Below are 23393 nucleotides of genomic sequence, written 5' to 3'. Positions count from 1 at the left end.
TGAAAAGCATGAATAACTTCCCCCTCCCCAAAACTGTCTGGTCGGGCTAAAATAAAATCTAAACTACTAAGCTCAGCAAACTAGGTCCTTTCTAGCACTTGGTAACTTTTCTAGGCCTTTCTACCCCTTCCTGACATGTGCCCGAGCCTGACCTACTGTTTACCGCTCCTTGACCTTTGTGCTTCTGTTTCTCCTACCTGTGCTGCCCTCTCGGTCCCACTGGGTGAGCCTAGGGAACTTTTCTTTTCCAACAGGAGACAGCTTCTGCACCACATCCCCTGCGAAGCCTTTCCAGAGCATGCCTCATTCCTCACCCCAGGAGGAAAACAAAAACAAAAAAAATGCTTTGGTTGTTTATCCTCAGTTCACATTGGCATTGATTCTGTGGTATTATAGCAATTTGTTTACCTGTCCTCCAGACTGGACTGAGTTGCTAGTCATCAGGATTATACCATTCCTTTGTTATCCTTTCTTGTCTAGCACAGTGCCTGGTGCCTATAAATATTGAGTAAGCGTTCCATTTTTCTGTTCTGACCACTTTGCTTTTACTAGTAGTCAGGTCAGTTAAATATTTATCGACCATGTAACTATGCCAGGTGTGTGGGAGATTAACACACACCACAGATCCTACCTTTGATCTACCTTTTGTCATGGTAACTGTGCTTCCTTTTCTTTCATTAATTTACATTTAAAATTTTTCTTGATGGAAATTTTGTGTTCATTGTACAGGTCTAGAGTAGAGAAACATTATTTGTCAAAACACTGTTTACTGGAACTGCAGCATCTCTTTTGAAATCTTAAAGTTAGGAGTGAATTACACAATCCCATCTAAACTTCAGACTACACTGGCGAATTATGTTAACTTTCAAGATCAACCTGTTGGTGATCGGGAAGTCCAGTCGTGCCTGTCAGGGTGCAGCTGGAACTAGGGTGCCCTTGGTTCTTAGATGTGGGGACAGAACTTGGAATGTTTTTCCCCCCCGATTTGCTATTTGGGAGAGGGTCACAAATTGACTTGATCTTTTTTTTTCTTTCTAGATAACAGCAAAAGCTTCTATAATTTTTGTTACTCTTCAGTACAATGTTACCCTCCCTGCAACAGGTAGGTAGTTTTCTTTTGGAATTTTCTGGTTAAGTAGAAGAGTTCAGTAGGACAGACTTGGAAATCTCCATGAATACTAGGTTCTTCATTATTTTCACAGGTCTCATTCGTGATTAGACTGAATATTATTTTGATGATTTTGTAATGCAAAATCTGATGTTTTTGGTTGACTTCACCCTATATATTGTATGAAAATCAGTTTTTATGTGTTTGTTTATTGTGTACTTTTGTAAATGGGCTTAAAATTCCAATGAAGAACTTTTTTTTTTTGCCTTCTCTTCCCTCTGATCTTTTCATAAGAAAATCCTAAGAATAGATATTTTACATTTGTCTGAAGTGTCTTTGTTCAGTCAAGGTTTCTAAAGGCCCAATGTTCAGGTTCCGTTTTTCTGACTTGTATGGGTTCTGTTTTGGACCCGTAATAACAACCCTCTTAAGTCCATTTTATTTTTCACTTTTTGGTTGTGCTCTACCGTCCTATCAGTTATTTGATTAGAGAGAATGTCAATAAGTGTCTGGTAATAACATCCAAACTACACTTTCAGGTTTTATTTCGAAAAGTTTTTCTGAGTGATGCTATGTGAAAATCAAGTTGTTATTGGAAGTTGATACAGTAATATAATTAACTAGCATGGGGCTTCCCTGGTGGCACAGTGGTTGAGAGTCCGCCTGCCAATGCAGGGGACACAGGTTCATGCCCCGGTCCGGGAAGGTCCCACGTGCCGCGGAGTGGCTGGGCCCGTGAGCCATGGCCGCTGAGCCTGCGCGTCCGGAGCCTGTGCTCCGCAGCAGGAGAGGCCACAACAGTGAGAGGCCTGCATACCGCAAAAAAAAAAAAAAAAAAAATTAACTAGCATGGGTGAGGAGTGGGGTATTCAGTTAACAAAATATTACTATATTCAGGTGGTAAACTTGCCGCGAGCCCAGAGTCTCTCTATTTAGAATGTAAGATCTATTATACAACATGGAGTTGGGTTTTTGTTCAGTTATATCATTTTGTAAATATTTGATGTAGTAACTTAGATATCACAGTACTCAGAACCACAAAGTTGTTTTGAAATTTGAGTATGCCAGAAAAAAACAAAGCTCTTTTATCAATTCACAAGTATTTGATTAAGTCTTGTTCTGAAAAAATCTTAGCAATTTTAAAGATTGAAAACAATTGTAGCAGTTGCCTCTGTCTCTCCTGCTTAGAATTCAAAACTAAATCAAATTAAAGTTAAGTCAGCTTTTCCAGCAGAATCATAAATGTGGTGTCTAGTTTGAAAGTAGAGCTAGAAAGCAGAAAGTTTCAAAAGTTCTTTGAAAAGACAGGCAGATGTGCTAAGTATAACTTTAATACAACCTAAGTATAATCTAACCCCTATCCCTGGGGTAATATCAATTTTACAGTCCCCAAGGATCTTAATGCGGCCTCCCCTTCCCTGTTCTCTGGTCTTTAATGGCTGTAACTAACATGTGTCAAGTCTTTGTAAATAATTTCTGAAGCTTTAGACTTCTAGATAGTCTCCTCAGTTTTCATTGTTCCTAAGACTGAAGGTGTCCAAAAGCAAATTACCATGATGTTTCTGTAAACTTAATTATCAGGTTAGTCTTCTCTTGTTTGTTTCCATAACTATGTTGTACTTAAGTGCTGTTTTTATAATCTTATGTATATTTTTGTGTATGTGTGTCCTGTCCTTTTTGACCTTCAGAAGAACAAGCTACTGAATCAGCGTTCCTTTATTACTATGGTATCAAAGATTTGGCTACAGTTTTCTTCTACATGCTAGTGGCGATAATTATTCATGCCATAATTCAAGAATATGTGTTGGATGTAAGTATGCGATCTTAGAAATCTATACTTTGTAAAATACTGGCTCTCCATACTATGATAGTCATATTAAATATATTTTATAATCTTAATTATTAACGATTGTTTTTATTTTTAGAAAATTAACAGGCGAATGCACTTTTCCAAAACGAAACACAGCAAGTTTAATGAATCTGGTCAGCTGAGTGCATTCTACCTATTTTCTTGTGTTTGGGGCACATTCATTCTCATATCTGTAAGTATGTACTGTGCTGAAATTCTTCTCTCTCAAAAGTATTTAATTATATACCCAGAACAGAAATTGATGTCCTATTTTTAATGCTCATAAGCAAACCCTGAACCTTAGAAAAATTCCTTGTCTCTTGTTCTTATCTAAGATTAGGAGTTCTGCTCTTGAACTAGTATAAATCAAGTTTCATCAGTAAGCTTCTCTTTTAGTTAGTTTTTATACAGCAAAAATTGCCAACTATGTTTAATGTTTCAGAAAGCCTTACTCATTTTTAGTCGATCTGAGTGTTGTCTTCATATCTTGTAGTCATTTGCAGGTATCTCTGTATTAGCAAAAAGGGTAAATTATCAGTGATACTTTCACTGGGTTACATGAGTTGTAGTGTTTCCAGTCATTTCATTCTTTAAAAACAGTCCAGGTATTTTCTGAGCAAATTAAAATATTGATTAACTTTCTATTAAGGCTATCTAAACCTTTAAGTGTACCATTCTAACTAATGAGGGGGAAGAGAGTATCTAATATTAGTAAATATCAGTCCTTTAAGTTTATATGAACCCCAGAGTTTACATATTTTTGAGTTTGTCAGGACACAGTATTTTTTTTTAATCGCTATGTTAGAGATGAATAAATAGGTAAAGTGAATTTTCCAGGGTGTGACATTTATGGTTGGAGATACACTAAAACTCAGCCTTTCAGTCCAGTGCTTGCTCCTTTGTAAACTGCTGCTTTAATGATACTTTATAGATACATTAAAGTTCAGCTTAAAATCTTTCTTACACATTAAAAAAAATTTTTATTGTTGATGTACAAAAGTTCTATCTTACACATTTTTTAAAAAACGTGAAGGTGTTAAACTTCCGTGGGAAAATATTAAGGATAAGTTGCTTCAGGATTTTTTTTAATATACATATGCAGTAATTGTCACTAAATAGATCTGGTTATCTAAGAAAAAGACGTGGTTATTATGTGGACATAACCCTGTAAAACTTGGCAACACCTTGATCTTCTGTCTCCTGTCAGGTGCTACCTCTTTCTGAACCCTTTGCTTGATTACCCAGGACAACATTCATCCCTCCAGTGGCTGTTGTAACTCTGTTATGCACCATCACTGGTTTTTGGTTGTGTTATGTTTGTTTGCATATGTGTCTTTTTTACTCTACTGGATTGAAGGAATTTCGAAAGCCAGGAATTATGTCTTATTTGACTTCAAGTCACTCATATTGATTTTCACTTCACTAAAGTAAGCAGTTCGACTGAATGGAAAATAACTAAAACATCTGAAAGGTTGGACTTCAATGGAACTTGAGGTGGAGAGATGTAAATGTGCAAGGAATGAAAATACTGTCTTACTTTCTAAGACGTTTCCATGCTCATTAAGCTAATTTTTGTATCTTCTCTCTTAGGAGAACTATATCTCAGACCCAACTATCTTGTGGAGAGCTTATCCCCATAACCTGATGACGTAAGTCATTTTCAGCAGGTTTTTCTTAGTTAAGGACCATCGTCATGTCACTTTTAAGCAGGATTTGTTCTTGTTATTCTCTTTAGGACCTTAGGGAAATTCGTACAATAGGTATGTCTTTGGCAGTCTCACTGCCATAAGGACAAAAAATTCCTGTGTGCTTTTTTTCATGTATATAATCTTTTAAGCATGTTTATTACCTTGAGAAAACTGATTTTTAACAGTAATCCTAATTTAGTCCTCTGTCTTCCCTTTCTTTTCCCTAACCCTTCTCGTCACTGCTCCATCTTCTACATTCTTTTGCTCCTTTTCTTTGCTCCGGTCTCTTTTCACTCCTTCCATTTCTTACTCTCTTATGCTCTAAGCTTGAGGGTAGGGACTGTTTCTTTTTTATTTTTATGGCCCCCAGGGTTTCTGTACAATGCTGTAAGAAGCTCAGGGGTTGCAGAGTCAGCCAGCTAAGTTATTCGTTCTTCAAGCCCAGCTCTAGAACATCTATTCCATATTTTCCTTGCTCCTTTAGCCTATGTTGGCTTCTGCTTTCCTGAATTTGTCATTTTGGTGTGCAATATTTTATGTTTATCTATACATTGTCTTGGCTGTCTTGTAACTGTCTCATTTATGTAAGTCTTAAATTGTGCCCATGCCCACCAAGGCTATATGTACCTTGACAACAAGAAGAACTGTCTCTTTTTATATCATTTGCTGTGCCAGGCTGTAGGTGCTTATCAGGTAGAAAGTAGTCAATAAATGCGTTGTGATATGAGGACTGCTGAAAAAGTATGAAGGGAATAACATGACCCTGCAATATTACCATACTCTGCTGAGCCATTCTGACTTTTAAAAATTGTTAATTCAATGCACTTTTGTAAACTGGAGATATAAACATCATATTTATGTGGGACTGTATCTTCCCCCCTCCCCACCCCCCTGGAATTATTCAGATTGGCTTTGTGTTTTCTGCTTTAGACCTCTGGAGGAGAGGGGAGGGAGAGCAGAGAGAAAGCAGAAGATCTGGAGGGGTGTGATGTGAGGAGGAGACTGGACTCTAGACTGAATATGATATGTCTCCTGGGGAGTCCGTCAGTGCCTTATTCTCTTCTGGAATCCTGGTTTGCCTCCATTTATTGGGGGCTCTCAGTGTCTCAACCTGGTAGAGTTACCGTATTTCCCTAAGAAAAAATCGAGTGATTGTTTGAAATTGGGATTATCCTGGTTTCAGGTGCTGGTTAATCTATGCACCTTCACTTTTCTATCCATCTTGTTTGCCCTTCCCACTTCCCTTTTGACGAAACCTTACCGATCTGTGATTTGATTCCCTTAGAGTCATGGTCCGTATGTCTTCAGTAGCTGACAGGCACACTCTTCAGTATTAAGTAACTAATAGACAAGGGCCTCTGTTTCCTCGCAGCTCGCTTGCATGTTCACAGTGTTCTGCAGATCATGTCTCTGCTTCTGCTGTTTAATCCAGAGGAGCTGACTGATGCTGGGGGGCCGGGGGGCCGGGGGAAGTGGCTGTTGGAGAGTACGGTACATGGAGTATCGTGAGGGGACCTGAAGTGATAACACAAAGGTAGCTACTTAGTATATCCTGATTTACAGTGTTTGTTTGTACTTTATTCTTTAAAAATGGTATGCTTTAAAAGGTATTTTTTACTTTCTTGTGTTGGTACAGATTTCAAATGAAGTTTTTCTACATATCACAGTTGGCATACTGGTTTCATGCTTTTCCTGAACTCTACTTCCAGAAAACCAAAAAAGTAAGCAGGGGTTTTATAATTTTAAAAATTGTCTTTTGCCTTTTTTTGCCTTTTTTGGAAGTCTTTTTAAAATTATTTCCTCATGTCTCTAACCTCCCTCTCACCTCAACTCTCCCCCCACTATTCTCTCACCTCTCTCCTTTCCACAGAGACTAAGTATCCTTAAGTATTTATTGAAGAAACCTTCAGTCATTTTAACTTAGAGGGGAATTTTACATTTGACATGTTAGTTTCTCATTTTAAAATTATGTTCGTGGTAATTTAAAATAATTTAAACAAATTTTGCAATGTAATGTTAGTTTTGTGTTACTGATATTCTTAGCAGTTTCACAAGCGAGACCAAAAGGATTAGATTATTGTACAACTAAATTGTACTGTGTGTAAGTCCCAAAGAAAAATTCAGTATTGAGAAAAGTAAACCATAGTTAAATATTCACCTTGAATTTTTTCCTGGTGAAATAGGTGGGAAAGATGTTTGTTTGTTTTGTTTGAACAATGAGTAAACCACTGGAGCACTACAGTAGCCTCCTGTGTAGTTTTACCCTCAGTACTTCTGAAGTCAGGCTTCTGTGATGTCACAAAGTAAACTTTATTTCCTTTATTTAACTCTTTCTCCTCTAAAAACTCTACTAGCTCCCTGTTGCTTTAAACTAAAATAAAGCTGCTCACCTGTGCTCTAAGGGTTTCTCCTGTCTGTGCCTCCTCCCCGGTCCCTTTTTCTTCCACTCTCTCCTTATGCCTCATTCACACTGACATTCTCTAATTTTATAATCCCAACACACCAGTTCCTTTTTCTGGAATACCTTTTCCCTCTGATAAATTAATCAAGCACTTTTGTTCTCTTTTTTGGGGGGAGAGATTGTTTAAATATTCCTATATATGAAATGATACGTGGGTGGGGCTGTGGATAAAAGAAGTCTGATCATGAGTTAACAACCAGAAAGTTGGGCGATAGGTACCTGGGGATTCGTTATACTGTCTGTTTGTTGTATGTATTTCACATTTTTCCACGTTTAAAACACTGTTGTTAAAATCCCCTTACTTTGAGAAGCTTTCCAAAATAGCAGAGCAACCAATCCATCCAGCAACCATCTTTCCTCTGCCTTCTCAAAAGCCACAAACACTTATTTCTATACATACTCTGAATAGTTAATTCATGAGTATAGGCACTTGATTTATTATTGTGTTGTGTCTGTGACTTTTCGTGTCCTGTGTGTCTGTCATCATTGATGTTGTTGTCTGCCACAATTAGAAAACACCACCGTGTTTCTAAATTAGGCCGTGTAAAGTACAATGTTTTTCTAGTTGATTGTAAGGATTAGGATGAAGGTGCATAAAACCTTTGACTTAGAACTGTCTTAAGGTAAAATTCTTAGGCTCACAGTTTCCAATAACGCTTCCATATTCAGTAAGCACCTACTGTGAACCATACATGTCCCATAGCTGCACTGTCCAAATTAGTACCCACAAGCCACATTTAAATTAACTAAGCAAAAACAAAATTCACTTTCTTGGTCACACTAGCCCGATTACAAGTGCCCATTCACCACACGTGGCTTCACGGTCTGCCATCTTAGATCAGAGATAGAGAACATGTCCATCATTACAGAAGGTTCTGCAAAGCACTGCTGAGACTATCATAGTTCCTTGATGTCTTAGTACCATGGTTCCAATATTTAAAGCTTTCTTCGTGTACTTCTTATACCTGTGGACATAATATCTCTGGGTTTCATTATTAATTCATATGTCTATATCTTGTTCGTTGACCATGTAAGTAGAGAGGGACATTTCAAAGTAATTGTTCATTTTCATTCTCAAAGCTCTTTTCTTATCAATTCCTGCCAGATGGCATTTCTCCAGAAATGCAATCTTAATTTTCATGGAATAATTTGCATAACTTAGAATTTAACTGAAACTATTTTTAACACCTACATATGACAGTCGAAAGTAACTGTTGCAAGTAATTAACATAATTTGAAAGTAACAGCTGCATATGTGTTAAACAGTTTCTTAAAATTTACTCTATCAAAATTGTTTTTGGAAGAACTCTTTACTGGAAAAAACTAGTACAGTGATTGTTTTGAACCGATCCTACAGAGAAATGAAGAAAGGAACACAGTAGCAGTTCAAGATGTGTGTTAGGCACAAATAACTCAGTTTCTTTTAAGAAGGATATTATAACCACATGTAATATGTATGTTTCAATACAAATAGTCCTCTCTTTTTGCCCGTAAGAGGATTCAAAATGTAATTTTTTAGCCAACTTGAATATATGAAGTTTCAGGGAAGTGTGGATGAAATAGCCAAATGTTTTATTTCTAATATCAGTTTATTTGGTTTAATTATCCATACATATAATTGTATATCATATAAAGTATAATAAATCAGAAAAATGCTTTCTCCTACTTCATGAGGGTTATGTCCACCCTTCAACTTTGTTGTTAACATCCGTCCTTCATCACTCGAGCTGCCCTTTGACTCATCTAAGTCCGTTTTTCCAGAGTACATCATTACCTCTGTCTTACTTATTCCTCCACTAGACCTCTCTAAGCATTTAGAAGTGACATTGATTGAGGTTTCTCAGGCTGTGTATCTTACCCAAACATTGATTTGTTGTTCAGAATAAAGTAATTGATACAGATCCCTGTAGTATGAGAGCTTTGAAAAAATTTACACATGAGACAGCTCCATCTGTTGTTCAGGGGCAAATCTTTGCCTTATATTTGGGCATATATGTGATATTCAGTTTAAATTTAATTTTTCAGTACAGTGTAGTTAAGAAAAGCATTTTCTTTAAAAAACAGAAATTTACTAAAGTATATGGCTGACCTTTTTAATAAAAACATGTTGGAATAACAGCTGAAAATGTCACCTGAAGTTATTTATAATTTTAGAATTTGTTTTGATTTAAGTGTGCTGTGTTTATTAGATTTTCCATGAAAAATGAAGCTATCAGAATTTTAAGTCATCACTCTGACATCATCCTTATATAAACTACTTGAATGTTAGCATTAAAGATAGATAACGAACTTGGCAATGCTTTTCTAATAATTCAGTTTCATTATATATCTTTTTCATTCAAGTATAAAAAAAGTTTGCTAATCTTTAAACAAACAAATACACAAAACCTCATTTCTGGCTCCTGGTAACAAAATCATAGGATGATGTGTGAAAATGTCTTGAAAAACCAAAATCGCCTTTTCTCAGCCATGTTTATATTCATCTAGACTCTAGATTCTAGAACAGTGATGAACTGCCCATGGATGACTTACTGACTCCCTAATTGAAATGTAACGTGGCCAGTGAACTGATATGTGCCAACATTTCACCCAGCCTTCTCTGTTCTCCCTGAGCCCCAGGAAAACGTGTAGGCCCCAGAGACCCTGCTGCTGGGCAAGGTCTTTTTTGTTGGCCATAGACATGTAAGCCCCAGAGGGGCTGTAACCCCATGAGGATTGAAGAATGTCAGAGGAGTCTGGCCTAGAACAGGACTGCTGAAAGCAGCCATTTTCTAAGTGAAATCTAGATAAAATTTGTCATTTTAAAAGTCACGCTACATCATGCACATTACCTTTGTATTGTTACTGTGGGAATGCCTTTAGCTCACGTTCTCCACCACTTCTTGTGGGCTCTTCCCTGTCACTCGTTTATTTTGACACGCTGTCTCTGGTTAGGCTTTGAGTATGCAAACATTGCTTTAGAGACACTGGTCAGTTTGTATAAGGCGGACGTTGCCGTTACTTAGAAAAAGGATTCTTAATACTCTGTCCTTTTGAAAGTTGAAGAGACTATTGTAAAAGCTCTTGCTAGGCATTTGATGGTTGTGAAGATGGAAGCTGTGATGGTAGTTTACTTTCCATTATTGACTCATCTGGTCTTCTATCAGAAAGGCAGGGCTGAAATGCAAAGTTGAATCTGAATTTAGGGAAGAAGCTCTGGATTTTTCTTTACCTAACGGCAAGCACAACCTTGCCTCAATTAGGTTGAGATTTAAGGACAAGAAATATAAAAGAAATGGAATGGCTTTTTGAAATGTAGTGTGTTTGTAATTCATAATAGTGTTTTTTGTCAGAGAAGAGAAGAGATAGGCATCTTATGTTCTCTGCTAAATGGCGTATTTTTAAAACTTATTTGTGTTTCTTCTTAAAAAAAATCTTTTTTTTTTTAATCCTCCCAAGCAGTTACACTGCTCTGGTTTTTCCAGCAGTTTTTCCAGCAAATTAGTTTTTTACATCGATTTACACAAGCTGTTATGTAGTAAAATGAGTTCAGTGTTCAATCAGCAATTAAAAAACAAAAAAGTTTTTATTATAAGTATTGGGGGTCCCCCTAGTGTTGTTTACCCCTCAGAAATTTGGAGCATTGTTTAACACATCTGAAGGAAGGAATATGGCAGTATTTCCCATACGTAGTCACTTATATGCCACCTTGCTGCAACTTAAAATGTTTTATTTAAAATTATAATGAAAGTTTGTTTTCTTGTATACTATCTAAAATCATTTTGTGCAGTGCCAGTGATATACACACCACATAGCATATCAAATTGCAGTTATAACCCTACAGCTGAGCTGGTCTGAAATGACTACAAGAGAACGAAGAGGCTTTCTTGTGGTTGAACTTCACCATGTTGTCTCGACATCTTTCTCCCTCTCTCCTTTGGTAAGGAGAATTAGTTCATTGGAAGTTTCAAAATTATGTGGAGAGAATCTTCAGACAGCCTATTTTCAGAGATACTTCTCTCTCCAGTTGGAAACTCCACTGTAAACTTGGTATTATGTCTTGAGAGTTTTCCCTGAGAGACCCAAAGTGTAGGACTCTATATAGTTCCAGTCAACTGTTGTATGTTCTACCTGTCTAACACTTGATCTTTGTAGCATTCTTACTAGAAAAGAGTTTTTAGCTTCAAAACTATACTTGTAAACTCTACTCTTTCTCAGAAGATTTGGTCAAGTAACTCCCTACTTGAAATGTAGGTGGCAAAGAGAAGACCAATAGAGACCTGTGCTCAACTCTGTTATATGCCAGAGATGAGTCTAGTGAGGTTCCAGATGAATGCAGCTCAGTCTGCCAACATCAACCACCATTTTAGTCATTTTAATTAGAGCTGCAGTACATGAATAGTACTAACCAGGCTAATAGAGCCTTGTAATATATATTTGACAGGCTAATAGAGACATATATATATCAATATATGTGGTAAACTGCCAAAAAAAGAGAGAGCAGAAATGAGAGGTAGAGGCATTTCATAAATTAACGAGTGTTTATTGGGCCTATCACTGTTCATATTTTGCAAACATTTTTTTACTGCAACCCAAGACGAAAAACTAGAGTTTATATCATAATTCTGTGTGTGTGTGTGTGTGTGTGTGTGTGTGTGTAAAATCTGGATTAAAATTTTCATGAAACAATGCAATGAGCTATATACACTCTAGCATTTTTTATTCTATTTCATATTTCAGAACATGTTAGGGTGACCCCCTACATCGATTTCGTGATTCACTTGACTTATGTCTTTGAAAACCACTGTTGCTGAGATAACCAGGTCACTAGGGACTATGGAAGAAAAAAAGAGAAGCAAAAGTAAAATCTGGATACCTGGCTTACAGGTTATTAAGAGCAGAAAGAATATACAAATAGATGGTATCCTAAGTGAGAAGATAAATTTTAACCTTCGATTTTAATGACTTGACTGACAATGAAATGAAAGGGACTAAAAGCATGAGCTAAAAAATGTGAATACTATTTAGGTAAACAAAAGCACCTCTGCTGGTATAAACATAGCAATTCTAATAGTACAAGGACATTATGGTTATTAATATTGTGTCATTTAATAAATGTTTATTATGAAAAGAACCACTCAGTACTGAAAGGGATTTGGAGTTCATCGGATTCAGGCAGACCCAGCTGTTACTCACATTTAGATGAGTAGCTGAAGCCAGGAGAGGTTAAGGAACTGCGGCTAATCGGGGTGAGCATTCAGGAAGGGTGCGGGGCAGAGTGGCCTTCAAGTCTTCCTCCGTGACGGTGCATTTTCACTCTGCCACACTGCTCCTGAGAACGGAGCTGCGTCCCCATGTTTTAATCTACCGTGCAATTTTCTGTTTACAGGAAGATATTCCTCGTCAGCTCGTCTACATTGGTCTTTACCTCTTTCACATTGCTGGAGCTTATCTTTTGAAGTGAGTTGGGATTTTTCTTGGGTGTGTATATGGACTGGGCAGACCGTATGCTAATCTGTCTTAATTCATAATTAATCTTTTTATTTTAAATGTGTTTTTTTAACAGCTTGAATCATCTAGGACTTGTTCTTTTGGTGCTGCACTATTTTGTTGAGTTTCTTTTCCACATTTCCCGCCTGTTTTATTTTAGTGATGAAAAGTATCAGAAAGGGTAAGTTGTTGAGCCGTTCTATTTCTTGTGTAATTAAAGTCAGTGCCTATGTTGCCAAGGACCATGCTATTGGCAATTATATTGTTTTTTATAACCTTTTAGTAGCAGCTTTAAATAAAACGACCCTGTTTAGCTGTTGATGTTGGTATTTTGTTCTCTAAAATAGAATCGTTCTTAGCTAGAGAGATACTGTATTGGAACTTGTAATTTTGAGGGTTGAGGGTTTACTTTTCTGATATAACTTCTCCTATCTTGTTTAAACGCACGTTTTTCTTTTGGAGAAGGAAGAATGAGGAAGAATGAACTTTCAGAAGAAATTGAAATAATAGATTATAGAGCCTTAAAGATATTAAAATACTTTGATGGGAAAATTGAACTGGAACAGAATTGAAGTGATATGACTTGTAAAGAGTGTGAGGCCTTTAACAAAAAAAAAAAAGTAAAACTGGGACTCTCATGAGAATTGAGTACACGGCTTTTGTTTTATCCAGCATTTTCCAGTAGTTCCGAGAATCATTAATAGTTGTTACACACACACAAAAAAAGATCAGCTAAACAAAAAATATCAAACATTTCTTTACTGGACTTCTAGAACCTGAAATAATGCCGATATGTTATATATCTTCAAGAATGTGATATAATATGAAGCATTTCCCTAACATTCTATTTCAGAATCCTTTTTGCAGAACAATAAGAAATGCTGTTTTAATATGCATTTACTTAACAGGAATCTGATTTCTACTAGGATCTTTTCTTATCTTTGCAATTCTGCGAATCTGACTTGTGACATTTTTCTCAGATTTTCTCTGTGGGCAGTTCTGTTTGTGTTGGGAAGACTTCTGACTTTAATTCTTTCGGTACTCACTGTTGGCTTTGGCCTTGCAAGAGCAGAGAATCAGAAGCTGGATTTCAGTACTGGAAACTTCAATGTGTTGGCTGTTAGGTAGAGTTGATTTAATATTTTTCTCACTTTGCACTACTATATAGTATGTATTATCAGTTTACAATATGAATCATCTAAAAATAAAGGGATAAATACAGGGGTTAGGGTAAATATTCATTCGATTTGATTTCATACCTGTTAACGATTTCATGTCCAAACTGAAGTACTAAAGCGTTTATTTAACTTCTGGGATTAATCGTTAGCAGGATAATTATTTATTAACATAATCTTGTCAACTTAGTGGGAATTTAGCACTAAGTTAATCCTGTCAAAGCAGGATAGACGGCTTTATTCAATGGCGTTGTTGGGGTGCACTCTGACTCTCCGTTCATTCCTTCACATTCTCAGAATCGCTGTTCTGGCGTCTATTTGCATTACCCAAGCATTCATGATGTGGAAGTTCATTAATTTTCAGCTTCGGAGGTGGAGAGAACATTCTACTTTTCAAGCACCAACCGTGAAGAAGAAACCAACAGTGACTAAAGGCAGGTCTTCTAGAAAAGGAACAGGTTTGTATTCAGTAAGCAATGAAAACCTTGAAGTAGGAAACTTTTTTTTTTTTTTAACGTTTTGGGGTTTTATTTATAATCTTGTTAAGACTTAAAATCTTATAAAGGAAAGTTTATTCTACTTATTAGCAAAATTAGAAACAAAATCATTTTCCCCCATCCTACAGTTTGTTGGTCAGTTATTCTCCTCAAAAGCTGTCCGCTGAGTTCTCTCTGACAAGTTTTCCAGACTTGATGACTTTGAGCCACTATAGACCAATGTGGACATGGGCAGTTTTAGTGAATAACTAACCTCGAGAGTGATTGTACTTTCAAGCATCTTACTCATATTTTAAAAACAAAACCTTTTTTCAGCCCCTCCCCATCTGCCCTTTAGTCCCAAGTGGAACACCTTTTTTTTTTTTTTTTTTCTTTTTTTTTAATAACTTCTGATTGTTTGATCCTTCATCTTTGAGTCTGCATCTCACCTCTTTTCTCCTTCTGGCTTTTGATTGAAAATGCATTGACAGTGGAGTAATTTTTTTTCAACTTCGAGTGTTTATAGTTGGAACTGTAACACAAGGAGTTCCATTTTAAAATATATATCAACTGTGGTTTGCTCCTTATAAGTCTTTATAGCTGGTAGTTTATGTCCTCCAGTCCTATCCTTATTCAGGCTTGTATCAGCAACTCTTGACCCTTTGCATGTCATATAAATTTTACTGCATCTTGGTCAGTTTTCACATACACAAATAGCTTCACTGGGGTATCAGATTGATATTACATTGAATCTGTAGATCAGCTGAGGGAGAATTGAGTATATCAACCCATGAACATGATATATACCTCCCACTTATCTAGATTATCTTTAATTTCTCTCAGTAATATTTTTTAATAACTGCTTTATTGGAATATAATTCACACACCATAAGTTCACCCTTTAAAGTGCACGTTTCAGTGGTTCTTAAGTATATTCACCATTAGCAGTCATTTTCCATTCCCTCCGTTCCCCTGCCAGCCTCTTACCTGTTTTCTGTCTGTAGATTAGCCTTTTCTGGATATTTCCTATCAATCAGTGGAATCATAGAGTATGTGATCTTTTGCAGCTGTTTCTTTCACATAACATATTTTTAAGATTCATACATGTTGTAGCATGTACCGATACTTCATTCCTCTTTATGGCCAAATAATATACTAGCGTTATGTATATACTGTGTTTTGCTTATCTGTAAGTTGACTGACAGTTGGGTTGTTTCCACTTTTTTGGCTACCGTGAATGATGCCGTTAACATTCACGTACAAGTTTTTGTTTGAATGCCTGTTTTTTGCTGTTTGGGATATATAACTAGAAGTGGAATTGCTGGGTCATATGATAGCTGTATATTTAACATCTGGTGGGAACTGCTAAACTGTTTTCCAAAGTGCACCATTGTACACTCATTGTTTTGCGTGTTGATATCCAGTTGTCCCTGCACCATTTGTTGGAAAGACGAATCTTTATTGAATTGTCTTGAAAATCAGTTGATCATAAAGTAAGAATTTAATATTTCTGGACTCTCTATTCTAGTCTCTTTATCTCTATGTCTATTCTTATGCCCTTGTCTTGATTACTATAGCTTTGTAGTAAGTTTTGAAATCAGGAAATGTGAGTCTACCATTTTTTTTTTTTTCACGTTTTGGTTATTCTGGGTGCCTTGCATCCATACGAATTTTAGGATCAGCTTGTCAATTCCTGCAGAAAAGCCAGCTGGCCTTTGATATGGATTATCTTGAATCTGTAGATTGCTTTGGGGAGTATGAACATAGACGTCCTTCCATCTTTTAGGGTCTTCTTTAATTTCTTTCAATTAAATTTTATAGTTATCAGTGTATAAGTCTTGCACTTCTTCATTAAATTTATTCCTAAATATTTTATTCTTTTCAATGCTGTTGTAAATAGAATTGTCTTCTTAATTTCATTTCTGGATTGTTCATTGCCAGTGTATAGAAACACAGTTGATTTTTGCATAATGATCTTGTATCCCACAACACTGTTGTGCTTATTAGGGTTTTTAAATTTTACTTCACTATTTAATTCTAGTACTTTTGTGGATTCCTTTGCATTTTCAGTATACAGAATCATGTCGTTTACAGCTAGAGATAGTTTTACTTTTTCCTCTCCAGTCTGGATGCCTTTTATTTCATTTTCCTGCCAAATTATCCTGGCTAGAACCTCCAGAACAATTTTAAATAGAATTAGTGAGAACAGATATCCTCATATTATTCCTGATCTTAGCAGGAAGACATCTAGCCTTTCACCATTAAGTACGATGTTACCTGTGAGTTTTTCCTAAATGGGCTGTTTCAGGTTGAGAAAGTTTCCTTCTGTTCCTACTTTGTTTGTAATTTTTATCATGAAAGGATGTTAGATTTTGTCACGTGCTTTTTTGTGCAACGATTGAGATCATCAAATGGTTTGTGTCCTTTATTCTGTTGATATGATGGATTATATTAATTGATTTTTTAATGTTAAGCCAACAATTCAGTCCTGGGATAAATCTCACTTGGTCATGTATATAATCCTCTTTAGATGCTGCTTGATTTGGCTTGCTAGTATTTGGTTGAGGATTTTTACACCTGTATTCATAAAGAATATTGATATGTATTTTTTTGTAATGTATTGATTTTCAAATGTAAATCCAGTTTTGCATTCCTGGCATAAACCCAAGTTGATGGTGACAATATATCACTTCTGCTGGATGGGTTTTTTCAATATTTTGTAAAAATAGGATTTTTTGCATCTGTGTTTATGTAAAAGATTGGGCTATAGTTAGCCCTTTTCTGGGGTAATATCCTTGTCAGGTTTTGATACGAGTTATGCTAGCTTTATAAAAAGTATTGGGCAGTTTTGTCCTTCTTGTAATATTTAAATGTTTGGAAGGATTCACCACTGAAGCTGTCCAACCTAGACTCTTCTTTATGGGAAGATTTTTTTTTTTTTAACTACATATTCACATTCTTTAATAGATAATAGGATTATTCAGATTTTCTATTTCTTATTGTTCCTCTTTTGGTAAATAGTGTTTTTCAAGGATTTATCCATTTCATTTAAATTTGCAAAATGTATTGATGTAACATTATTCATAATATGCACTTATTAATGCCTGTAGAACAGCAGTGATTCCCATCTTTCATTTCCTGTGTAAGTAGTTTATGCCTCTCTCTTTTCTTCTTCCATCAGCCAAGAAACAACATTTGTCTTCTTTTGCTGATTGTCTCAGATGTGTCATTGATTTCTGTTCTTATTTCCCTTTCTTTGGGTTTAATTTGCTGTTTTGTTATCTGTGGTTTACCTTGTGGAAATAAATCATTGACTTTTCATCCCTTCTCATGAATTACTTGCAGTTAAGGTCAAACTTCCCTTTCAGCAATGCTTTACCCTTATTTCACAGGTTTTGATATCTCTCTTTCATTATCATTCAGTTTCAAATATTTTATAATTCCAGTTGTGCTTTCTTCTTTGACCCATGGATTATTTATAAGTAAATTGTGTAGTTTACAAATACTGTATTTGGGCATTTTCTAGGTTTTGGGGGGTTTTTTCCTACTGATTTCTAGCTTAATTCCACTGTGGTTAAAGAACATACTCCGAATGATTTCAAGTCTTTGAAATTTGTTGATACTTTCCTTGTGTCTCATCCTGTGTTCAGTATTGATGAATGTTCCATCTGGACTTCAGAAGGACGTGTATTGTGTGTTTGTTGGGTATTCTGTTCTGTAGGTAGGTATCAGGTTCATTTGTGATGCCCAGGTTTGTATCTTTACTGACTTGGTGGAAGGAGTTCTGCTTGTTCAGTCAGTTACTGCAGAAGGTATTGACCCATTTCTTCTTGTAGCTTGTAAGTTTTTGCTTTAAATATTGTGAAGATATGTTATAGGTATATCAAAATTCAGGGTTGTTATATAAATCCCTGTGGGATTTGTCCTTTTTTATTGTCACATGTCCATCTTCATCTCTAGCTTGTCTGAATTTACTCCAGTTCACCAACTATCTTGTGGTAAAGTGTTAGCATGCTCTATCTTTTCCTGTGTTTTTCTACTTTAAACCTTTCTTTGTCCTTAAATATAAGTTGTGTCTCTTGTAAGCAGCATGTGATTGGATTTTAATTTTTTCGTCCAGTCTGACAAAATTATCTTTGTTTTTTTGACAGTTATCCTGTGATGTGCCTGGGTTTGGTTTTCTTTGCATTTATCCTGCTCGGTGTTGTGTAGAGCTTCCTGAATCTTGGCTTGGTTTCTTTTGCCATTTTTGGAAAATTCTTCACCATTATTTCTTCAGATATTGCTTCTGCCCCATTCTCTTTCTTCTGTCCTTTGGGGGTTCCCGTACATGTGTTAAACCCTTTTACCCTGTCCTTTTATATCTTTTCGTGCTTTCTGCATTTTCCATCCTTTCTTTTCTGAGTTTCAATCTGAGCATTTTTTTCTAGTTCACGCATCTCTTCTGTTGGGCCTAATCTGCTATTAAACTTTTATTAAATTTATATTTTTAGTTACTGTATTATCCTGTCCTGGGATTAAAGATTTTTGAGTCCTTGGATGAAATTATCTATCTTTTCATTTATTTTTATTAATCATTGTTCTTTTAATATCCCTGTGTGACAACTCCAGATCTGGATCACCTGAGGATCTATTTCTGAGATTTTTTTTTCTCTTAGTTTTCAGTCATTTTGTCTTGTTTTCTGGTACACCTGATATTTTTTTTTTTTTTTTATGAAATCACTTTTTGTAAAACTTTAATTTCCGAGACATTTAAAAAGTCACACTAAAAGTATCACACTAACAGTAAAACAAACAAGACTGACAATTTGTAAACAAAACACTCTGCAAACAAAAATAATTTGCCAGTGCATCCAAACGTTATTTTTAAATAAGCAACATTATACCAATTTTTTAAAATTTAGAAAGCCAGCACTGCATGTATCCTCATACTTAAAAAAAAAAAAGTATTGTAAGAATTCTGCCTTTATACACTAAATACTGTGCTAACAATATAGAAGGCCACTTGGGGCTTTCACACGATGTAAGCCTGTGTTGTTGGCACATAAGGCGGTTACTGAGGCCACAGGGAGGCCGACTGGGCTCCAGCGAAGCCAGGCAGAAGCCAGTGCCCCTAAGGTCAGGTTGAACACTGAATGTTCTGTGTAAAAGCATGCAGAGGCTCTGGATGAATTAGTAGAAGCTCTGGATCATTCTGTGTCACTGAAGCTGATCTATTTCCAGTTTGTCCTCATTCCTAGGACATCAACTATTCCTAAGGGCTTTCTTCTCTGGTGGGCCCCAAATTCATATTTTTGTCTCCCTGTCATTGTGAGACTTCCCAGTTCTCTATGTAGCTTTATTCTTTGTTAGGAGTTACTTTCTGCTGGATTTTTCTGAGTCTTGCTTGGTGTGTGCACGTTTAGTAGTTGGCAAATACCTTGGGGGAGAAATACAGTTAGCTGACTTGGTTTTTTTCCCAGTGCCTTCAAATAGCCATTTTCGTGTTCGCCTTTTGTGGATCTTTTTGGAGGGAGGGTTGGTCTGGCATCAGTTATTCCATCATGGCTTGAAGAAGGCGATTCTAACACTCTTAAACATAAGAGTTATCATCCTAAACACCAATTTTTTAATATGTTGGAAAGAAACATATCCCCAAGAACTTCCCTTGTCTGCTGTCCAGTGTGAAAATGTTCCTTTTTTTCTACCAAAAGTATTGCTCTGCAGACTATTTTATAGTTCTTCTAATTGTTTTTAGAGTTTCTGTCTTCTCTTTTTTTCCTACCTTCAATAGTAGTTACTTTCCTTTTTTAACTATTTTTTTAATTGAGATGTCGTTGACATATGTAATTACTTTTAATTTGCTGCTTTCAGTTCATTGTGTTTAACATGTTATCAGCTTTTATGGTTGGTTAAATACTAGTAAAGATTAAGCACTAGTAAGTAAGTTTCACCTAAGGGCATAAGAGTATATATTAGGTTTTAAATTTTCTTTTCTGAGGGTACCTTTATGTGTAAAAGATAATATTATTTGCACTTACTTAGAAAGTAATCCTGATTTTTTTTCTCTTTTCAGAAAATGGTGTAAATGGAACAGTAACTTCAAATGGAGCAGACTCTCCCCGTAATAGAAAAGAGAAATCTTCATAATGAATTATAATCTAATTGATTAATGTCCCCAAAGAAATCTGCTTTTTACTATATCTTTCAGCACTAGAGATTTTTTTCTGTTCTTGAAAATACAGTTTGTGCTCTTTGATTCTTGCTACTATTGTTTCATGCATTTTTTAAAGGGCATTTGAGGGGAGGATGATTACTATGAGTGAAAAACATACTTCAGCTTAGACTAAGCTACCTGCCTTCAAAATAGTTTAGGGACCACCACCATATTTTATTTTATTTTGTTTTTTATCTTTCAGCATTTTTCTAATGATTTGAAGAGAGAACTATTTACAAAAATTCTACATATCAGTGATACAATTTCTTGCTCTCACCAATTTTTTATATTAGCAAGATGGCCTGTTCCAGCAAGGCCATATTTTTAAAGTTATCTTTCAGGGCAAAATGGAAATAATATAAAGTTGGATGTCAAACTTTAATATGTTTTCAGTGTTCTCTAATTTTTAGGAATTTTTGTAGCCTTTACACTTGGGAAAAAAGATTTGTAAATTCACCAGAATACTTGTGTGCTTTATTTTTTAGTGGTTGTTAATGTTATTTACATCCCCATTTTTTTAAGGGAGAAAAAAACATACTTTTGGTTATGGTGTATGAAGATTTTATTGCCATATATATTGAATCAAAATATATTAACATAAAAGTACTTGTGAAGTAAAATCTTTCTTGTGCATTTTCAACACTTGTAAACTGGAAATCAGAAAATTAAATATTTACTATAAAGAAAATTTTAACATAGCCCTTTTTGATATGTTTATTAATAATAATTCTTAATGGGGCTTGTCATAAGTTTGATACACACAGCAGCTTAGAAAAATACTGTTTAACCTGAAAACTCTTTTAAAAAATCATGCCTACTTGATTTATATATATATAAAAAGATGTCAATATTTGGAAAACATTTAATGCACTAGCCTCAAATTGAAAATTCAGGTGGATAAATAGTCTTACAAAAGACAATGCTTTATGTTATAACTGTAGCTTTGGTCCCGTCCTTATCTGAGAAACATTTATCTGTATAAAACATATTTTTGGATAAATATATATATATATATATTTGTATCTCTATAGAAAGGCTCTAAAAAACATTTGAGTAAAATATTTGGTTCCCTTTTCTATAATTATCCTTTAAAATCTTTATAGCTCTATTTGGGTTTTTGTCGTCTTTACAGGGCATATATCACTCCTTGCAGTGTTCACATTTCGCTCCCCACTTCTCACTTTCGTCACCAGCTAATGTTTGCGCCATTTTTAGTATAAAAGTTGCAGACCTGATAAGTCTGCAGTTTAATCAGTTGCCATGCTGCTAGAAAGTCGTGCTTTCTGTTTCCAGCTGTTTACCTACTTCCTGGAAAAAGTAGTAGCTCTCTGTAGCATCATGGAGTTTCAGTGGAACCAAATCTCTGCCATTAAAAACTGGCATTATATTGAACTATACATTGAGAAATCAATCCGAATAAAAATTTTTACTTTCACAAGCCGTATCTTGGATGTTTTCTTTGTTGTTAGCAAATTTTATGCTATTTTTAGTGTCTAATCTCATTAAAATGTACACGTTGAAAGAGTATACTTCTGATAAACATTTAGAACAGCCTTTCTTTCCTAAAAAGTGTGTTCTACCAAAAAAGATGATTAGTTTCATATATTATTAATGAGGGCAACTGTGAGAAAAAGTGGTTTATAGCCAAATTCAGGGACTATTGAGTTAAACAAACTTAAAGGTGTCTTTTTTACAGCAGGACACCTAGAATGACAACAGCGGGGACACAGCATGCAGTGTCTCCACACTCATCTGAGGAACCTTCTTTCTATGAAATTACATACAGCATATGCTATGTGTTCTACAACATATGCTGTGGGTTTGGGGGGTGGGGGGAAGCCCTTGGTATGTAGTTAAAACTTTACAAAACACATATATACACAAGTGTAATTGTAAATAGTAAGCTCTAGATCCCCTCCTCCAAGGAAAGTCTCTACGGGCCCCCCAGATCCTGCAGAGACTGCTGCTGTCACCCGGCCTCTGGTCAGACTTTGAAGACTGATGGGAAGCGTCACGGTAGGACCATGAGCCAGGACAGCTGTGTTACTGAGTGACCTTGAACTAGTTGCTTTGCCCTTCTGGGGTTGTCCTTCCCTCCATAAAGGGGGGGATATGGCTGTGAGTAGTCCAGGTGGACTATTCTGGAACAAATGTATTGACTACATTCTTCTAAAATTAATCGTACACAGTCCTTAAATTCAGAACTAATCCTGGAGCAAAGCTTGTATAGATGAGGAAATGGGAGAGAAATGTTTTGTTGCACAGACGGCAATAGCCATTGACACCCTATATCTCCAAGGTGTTGCCAGATGTTTTCACAGAAAACTGGTTCTGCTGCCTGTCTACACGTGGACACCTATAAGAATGGATTGATACTGACCACCTGTTTGCACTTTTTAAAGAGTGGCCTTAAAAGTAACCCTGGAGGAAATTCAAGGTAATGCTCAGATGTTTTTTTCCCAAAGATCACCGTAGGTGTGATAGGTAATTCAGTTAAGAAGCATCATCTGCTTTAAAACTTCACAGGTTTGGGAGTTGCAGAGCAGACATTAGCAAGTGTTGGAAGAATTAAAGACTAGTAACCTAGGGCCTGAAGAGAGTCAAGGGGGTTGGACTGAGTGTGTGTTTTAGAAGCCCTGGGTATACAGACCAACACACTAGGATGAAAGGAAAGGCAAAAGGCAAGTCTACAGTATAGCATAGGGAACTATATTCAATATCCTGCAATAAACCATAATGGAAAGTATATGAAAAAGAATATAGGGATTTCCCTGGCGGTCCAGTGGTTAAGAGTCTGCGCTTCCACTGAATGGGGTGTGGGTTCGATCCCTTAGTCTGGGAACTAAGATCCCACATGCCGGGTGGCATGGCCAAAAAATTTTTTTAATTAAAATTAAAAAAAAAAAAAAAATATATATATATATATGTATAACTGAATCACTTTGCTGTACACCAGAAACTAACACGACAT

At 35.9% G+C, this 23393-nt stretch overlaps 1 protein-coding gene across 1 annotated transcript in view; it reads left to right on the top strand.

The window, feature by feature from the left end:
- The window catches only part of TRAM1 (translocation associated membrane protein 1), a 29261-nt gene extending 7401 nt beyond the window's left edge, over positions 1–21860 (top strand). Inside the window, exons 2-11 of the mRNA XM_065895080.1 lie at positions 1039–1102; positions 2797–2918; positions 3034–3150; positions 4548–4606; positions 6282–6366; positions 12475–12545; positions 12652–12756; positions 13556–13699; positions 14048–14208; positions 20282–21860. Of these exons, the coding sequence (XP_065751152.1) occupies positions 1039–1102; positions 2797–2918; positions 3034–3150; positions 4548–4606; positions 6282–6366; positions 12475–12545; positions 12652–12756; positions 13556–13699; positions 14048–14208; positions 20282–20355 (1002 nt within the window). The 3' untranslated portion in view covers positions 20356–21860. The remainder of the gene's footprint in view (positions 1–1038; positions 1103–2796; positions 2919–3033; positions 3151–4547; positions 4607–6281; positions 6367–12474; positions 12546–12651; positions 12757–13555; positions 13700–14047; positions 14209–20281) is intronic.
- Positions 21861–23393: the final 1533 nt, after the last annotated feature.

The sequence above is a fragment of the Phocoena phocoena genome, chromosome 17 (assembly GCF_963924675.1).
Source record: "Phocoena phocoena chromosome 17, mPhoPho1.1, whole genome shotgun sequence".
Lineage (NCBI taxonomy): Eukaryota > Metazoa > Chordata > Mammalia > Artiodactyla > Phocoenidae > Phocoena > Phocoena phocoena.
The sequence above is the reverse complement of the archived record's forward strand: the minus strand, read 5'-3'. Positions and strand labels throughout refer to the sequence as shown.